The 6,141-nt window shown below is 45.9% G+C and overlaps 1 protein-coding gene across 1 annotated transcript; it reads right to left on the bottom strand.

The window, feature by feature from the left end:
- Nucleotides 1–1,390: 1,390 nt before the first annotated feature.
- her6 (hairy-related 6) lies at nucleotides 1,391–3,313 on the bottom strand. The gene is made up of 4 exons (XM_068319488.1): nucleotides 2,903–3,313; nucleotides 2,634–2,729; nucleotides 2,429–2,516; nucleotides 1,391–2,249 (listed from the first exon to the last, which is right to left on the bottom strand). The coding sequence occupies exons 1-4, from the start codon at nucleotides 3,008–3,010 to the stop codon at nucleotides 1,708–1,710; spliced, it is 834 nt and encodes a 277-aa protein (XP_068175589.1). The 5' UTR covers nucleotides 3,011–3,313; the 3' UTR covers nucleotides 1,391–1,707.
- Between the last annotated feature and the right edge of the window lie 2,828 nt (nucleotides 3,314–6,141).

Genomic DNA, 6,141 nt, shown 5'->3' with positions numbered 1-6,141 from the left:
GGCACACACACCTGGACAGAACAGAGCGCTACCACATGGCTCAGTGGCGAGTGTTTAACGTGTCCTTCTGTCAACCCCTGTGGAACCGAGGAATTCCCCCGGCTACGACTGGAGACACGTCCTGCAGCTCCTCTCTGCTCCATATTGTCAAAAGGGGGTGGGGGGTTGATGATAATGATGCTGAAGCTGAAGGAGCAGCAGAGACCTGCTCAATGATGATTCCTTAGCTTCTTTTTTGGCTGGCCGATTGTTAGTTTAGTATGTTCAGTTCAGTCTCTTTATTAGAAACATTTGAGCGTAAGTAGTTTTCTGTCAGAACATGAAAACAAATGTGTTCAATATCGGTTGAACATGTCAAGGTAGCACTGATTAAACAAATCCAGCCATTTCCTTATATATATACAGTATATATATATGTATGTATGTATGTATGTATAGATAGATAGATAGATAGATAGATAGATAGATAGATAGATAGATAGATAGATAGATAGATAGATAGATAGATAGATAGATAGATAGATAGATAGATAGATAGATAGATAGATAGATAGATAGATAGATAGATAGATAGATAGATAGATAGATAGATAGATGTGTGTTTCTATTTATACCACTATCTCTTAAACTAGACAGAGACTGTGATAATTTTCTATAATTGCACACTTAAGATAGTCACTGGCACTGATCTTACCAAATCCAGTTAAGCTGCAATACACGTCTGCGCTGCTAGATGGCGTTAGTGACCTCTGTAAAGCTGCCACACTTCCATCACTAAAGGTGGAAGAGCTGGACGAACAGCGTCGGAAACTGGATAGTCTGGAGCCTGTGTTTGAATGATGATAGAGTCAGGGTCTCCTGTCTGACTCACTTGTTCAGATAATCAAATCACAATTAGACCACACTACACTACACAGCCAGACCCGGTCTGACTTACAGTGACTGAGCAGGGAGAGGTTTGCTCAAAGGCACTTCAGCAGAAAACATGCCTATAGAATGACCAGCATATTAATGAATGCAGAATGATTCCTAAACAGTAATGGAAAGATGAACTTTCTGTCTTTTCCACCAAACTATTTTGTTATAGCAGTATGTTGCTTTTGGCTCCAAAAGTGTGGAGTCAAGTTTAAGTCTTATTGTGGTGAAAATGGACTCTTCTTGTACAAAAAAAAAAAGTTTATCTGTTTTAACAACCCACCCCAAAAACAACTTCTGATCATTTAGCAAAGGTCTGCTGTCTTAGTTTTGCTGGGGCACCCACAGAGTTCAACGCGCTACACTTAAAGCACCCAAAAATGAAAGCAACAGGTGTAAATTAGTGCCATGTGTACCTTATCTCTTGTGTAAGACCAGATTTGGTTTTCCAACAAACAACGACAAAATGTTCGCATGTGCTTTTCGTTTCTTTACAAATTTATTTTGTCTTCCAAAACGAAGAACATCATAAGAGCAATGAACATATCTTTGGCATCACAGTTAAAAAAACAAAACAAACCCAAAACAAACAATTCAAATATATAAAAAATGCAGTGAACGGACTTCCACAATACATATCGCATTTCAATATGAACTTAACTCCCTTGTTAGCTGTACAAATATAGTGCATACTCTTTCCATTTTACAGAAGAAAAAAAACAGATCCAAAGCAACTTTCTAACATTGAATTAAGACAGATCTGTTAATTCAGAGTCTTTATTCTAGGCTTTTTCACCAGGGTCGCCACACTGAGTCCGTGTTGCCTGACGGGGCTCCGGGGGAAACCGCAGCCGGTACCGGCACAGGCGTGCCCACATTATTGGCGTACACGGGAATAACAGGGCCGTTTGGGGCGAAAGCCGCATTGGGGATGAGGAAAGCAAACTGTCCGTCTGTGGCAGGCACGATCTGGAAACCACCGTACACTTTGGTGGCGTCTGAGGGCAAATTGGCCGGCGATGATCCTCCTTTGCAGGGGACGGCGTTCATAGGCAGGACCTGCGGGGACGAGCTGGGGATTTGCACCATCGATTGGCCGAAGGAAGGGTGGGTGGGTCCGGCGGTGGATGGAAGCTGGTGTTGGTGCTGATGCTGGCTCTGGTAGTTCATGGTGTTGATCTGGGTCATGCAGTTGGCCAAGTGTCCGAGGAGCCGCGTCCTGACCTCCGTGTTCACACCTTCACAGGTCGACAGGAATCGCGTCACTTCGTTCATGCATTCGCTGAAACCGGCTCGATATTTCCCCAGGACCGTGGGGTCGGTGTTCAAGGCGGCTGTGGATCAACAGACGAGGACAGAAGTCAGGATGGATTTACGCACACCGTTCGTTCTCTTACGGGTGATTAAAGTCTGTGCGTCATGGTTTAAAGGGGGGTGGGGGGGTGTCGGAATGAGCGACGCAGGTATATTCTAAGAAAGCATGACATGAATTCGTCCGGGAAATCCGACTTACCGGTCATCTGAGCCCTCTGCAGGTTCCGGAGATGCTTCACAGTCATCTCCAGGATGTCCGCCTTCTCCAATTTAGAGTGTCTGGAGCTCTGGGGAGAACACACACACACATGGTTAGGATTACCCGCTCCCTTTCTCACCCTCTGACAGGGGGGGGGGAGATTTTTGAAATCAATTAGCAGCTGGGATCCCCAGAGAATACTCACATCTTTTTTGAGCGCATCCAGAATGAGTGTTTTCAGCTGTCCCAAGCTCTCGTTGATTCTGGCTCTTCTCCGCTTCTCCATAATTGGTTTAGATGACTAAAAATAAAAAAAAAGAAAACTGTTAAATATCTTTTTTTGTTTTGTTTCCTGTCTAAAAGTGAATCTTATCGAACGTGCGTGAATGTGAGTCCAACAATGATATGCCAAGGTTGTCAAGATTGTCGGCTACACTGATGGGGAGATGATTTAAACATAATATTCACACCAACCTTTCTGTGCTCGGAGGCTGTCTTGGGTTTATCGGGGGTTGTGTTCATGCTTGCCGGAGTAGCAGCGACCGGAGATGAGGAGGTTTTTTCCATCATATCGGCAGGCATCTTTTTTATCGGAAATATTCCCCAAAACCACAGCAAATTATCATCCACTGGTGAAGGAAAGTGATTATTGATGGATTTGGGTATGCGATAATCAGAAGTCCCCTCTTCTTTTTAAAAAAAAAAAAAAAAAAAAAGTCCTCGGGTGTGTGTCACGTTAGATTCCGTTGGAGCGATGCGCACCAGCTGACGGCACTGGGAGCGGATTCAGAGCCTCTCTGTTGGGCTCTTCGCGTGTGGCTTGTATTTATATCTCACACTGCACGCGAACGGCTCGTGTGAAACTTCCCAAACTTTCTTTCCCACACTAACTTTCCACCAATCAGAGAGAGGGACACGCGGCCCGAGGGAGGACGGCTCGTGGTCGGCGCCCTCCCATTGGTTGTTTGGCCCGCTTGGAGCTGGCGGCCAATGGCGCGGGGCCCGAGTTCAGGGCACAGCCGGGGAAACCGCCTTCAGTCTTAAATCATCATACCGTTTACGTGTGAACGGTGGAGCCGCTGACGGGGGCAGCGCCATCGGGACCGGGCGCAGACGCTTTTTATTCACCAGACAGGAGACAGCAGCAGAAAATAAACGCACAGTCACATGGTGACATTTATAACATAAAGAAAAGTCCACAAAAAAAGAAATCAATATTAATAACATGATCATAATAAATCCTTCCAACTGGATCTGATCACACTTCTGCCTATCTTAAAAAACAAAAAACACTTGGTAACTTTAATATGTTTTAAACTTAACGAAAACATAAAGTAAAACTTACTAGCTGTGTCACTAAAAAAACAAACACCAGTAATAAATGATAGGCTTTTTTTTGCCATGGAGGCTTATGACGCGCATTTTTTACCAGACTTGAGACTGATGATGGAGACTAGGTCTTACGCGTGTTCTGCCTTCTAAGGTATTCACCATCCGGTTACCAAGTCTGTGGTGCAAATTGTGACATTTAATAATCTGCTGGTGCTGTGAATGTGGAACACGTGCCAGGATGTTTTATGAGCCTGGTGGTTGGAAGTTTGGCCGCCGGGCTGCCGGGGGGCCGCCGGGCCAGGGAGGAGGAGGCTGGAGGAGTGAGGGGAAGGGAGGGGGAGGTGGGGGGGTATGCGGCGGTGGCGGCGGTGGTTTACATTAGAGGGGAAGGTAAATAGCAGCTGCTGTTTTAAAAGCCTGGGAAAACCACGCCTCCAGAGCGAGCTGGATCGGGCTCCCTTATCGGAATGTGAGCCAGAGCAGAGATATTTCTGAGCCCGACGAGCTCACACGATCAGACCGATCCTCCTCCTCCTTCTCCTTCTGTTTCCCCGCCAATGATCGTCCCACAATGTTCAAGGCTTCTCTAGATTTTAGGTCATAATTTAATTTCCTTATCTTTATTGCCGGTGTTGAGACGGAGGGAGCAGATGACCGGCAATGAGAGAAAGAAATCGGGGCCCATAATCTAGTTTTACAGGTTTACTGGCTCGACGTTTTTCATGTTATATGTCTGTGGTAATAAAGATTATATGAAAATGATGCATTTAGCCCAGTTCAGGAGTTTGGTCGTTAAATGTTTTGAGGAGTCTTGGAGGTGATAATCACACTGCTTCCTCTATTACTCCTATGTTCTTCATCACACGACGATTTCAAGGAAAAACCAGTAATTTTTCCGCAAAGACAACACCGAAAGTCTACTGTCCAATCATTAAGTACTTATGCTTAAACTTATTCGGGGCAGCCTGCATTTTTTTTTCTTCCCTCGATTTCAAACCCCCCCCCCCAGAATAAAATTAAATAAATATGAACTCGGACCACGCACAGCGTTAAAGGTTTTAATAAGGGAATAACCTCTCTAAGGTGAGACAATAAGTGATTACAATTGGCTGACACGTTGAAACGGCACCTCCATTACTTTTATCAGGGCTTTATGACTTGCGCACATGGAGCTGAACGCACCGCGTTGCGCTCACACACACACACACACACACACACTCACACACACTCACACACACACTTCCAACTGCTGCCGAGACCGCGACACGTGGCGCGCGGACGACCGGGGGAAGGCGCTCCTCTCGCCGGCTTGCTGCTCGGATCTGCGGGGCGTCGCCGGCGGCTGGCCGCAAGATTGTGAATGTGATAGGCAACACCGAGCTGCACGGGGCTCAGGATCTCCAGCTCAACGCGAAACAGGCGAATAGAGCATTAACTACAACTTTCCCCCCCCCCATATGTGGAACGTTTTATTCACGTGTAGACATGCACCTTTTTTTTCCCAGCCTGAGGAGACAGATGAAATCTTCTCATATGGCTGATGTAGATGACAGTCTCTCAGCTCCAGTGTCAGACTGTTTAACTGGCATGTGGAGACGTCCGTGGAGCCACACACGTGTCTTGTGTGTAATTGCAAACTTTGCTTTTGGCGGGGTGGGGGGGTGGGGGGGGGGCTGGTCTGTACATGCGCCTCAACCAGTTAATCCTAAACATCCTTTATAGACAACAATGCTGCCTCTGTCAAACACATCACTAGCACGTCTCCTTGTCCTGAACGGCACACCTGACTTATTTTTCACAACTTTTTTTCTTGTTTTCTTTTTTTTTTTTTTTTTACAATGGAACTGAGTTCCAAAACAAATGTATTGATGTGAAGCAGACAGAGTGCAGGTTTTGAAACCCTCTCCGCTTGAGTGACTTTCTCACGCTCATGTTGCACGAGTTCTCCGGCGGGGAGCTGAGTCACATTAGGTGTGGGCAGCTCCCTTCTGCTCCTGTTGAACATGTTTGGGTGCACCTGGAGGCCGGATGTCCCCAGAGTGTTAACTGTTGCTGTCTCTCAGCTCCTCTATCACAAGAAATGTGTGGGAAACTGCAGCTCACAGGGAACAGGGCTCTCTGTTGTACAAGCCTCTAATCACATGATGTCAAAGCGGGTGACAGTTGTTGGCCAGTAGACAGAAAAACAAACATGGCTCTTTCATTTGGGACATGTAGTCCCCTGTTCTAATGCCTTTACTTTATTCCTGTATTAATTTGGACACCCTCATGCACCCACTCCACCTATCTTTTTTATCTTCTCTCAATTTCATGTCTTCTTTATCACCCCTCCTTTTTTTATAACCCTCTTCCTCTTTTCTCATTCCACCGCTCCCAGTCTT

This window comes from Antennarius striatus, chromosome 7 (genome assembly GCF_040054535.1).
Source record: "Antennarius striatus isolate MH-2024 chromosome 7, ASM4005453v1, whole genome shotgun sequence".
Lineage (NCBI taxonomy): Eukaryota > Metazoa > Chordata > Actinopteri > Lophiiformes > Antennariidae > Antennarius > Antennarius striatus.
This window is presented reverse-complemented; position numbering and strand designations above follow the sequence as displayed.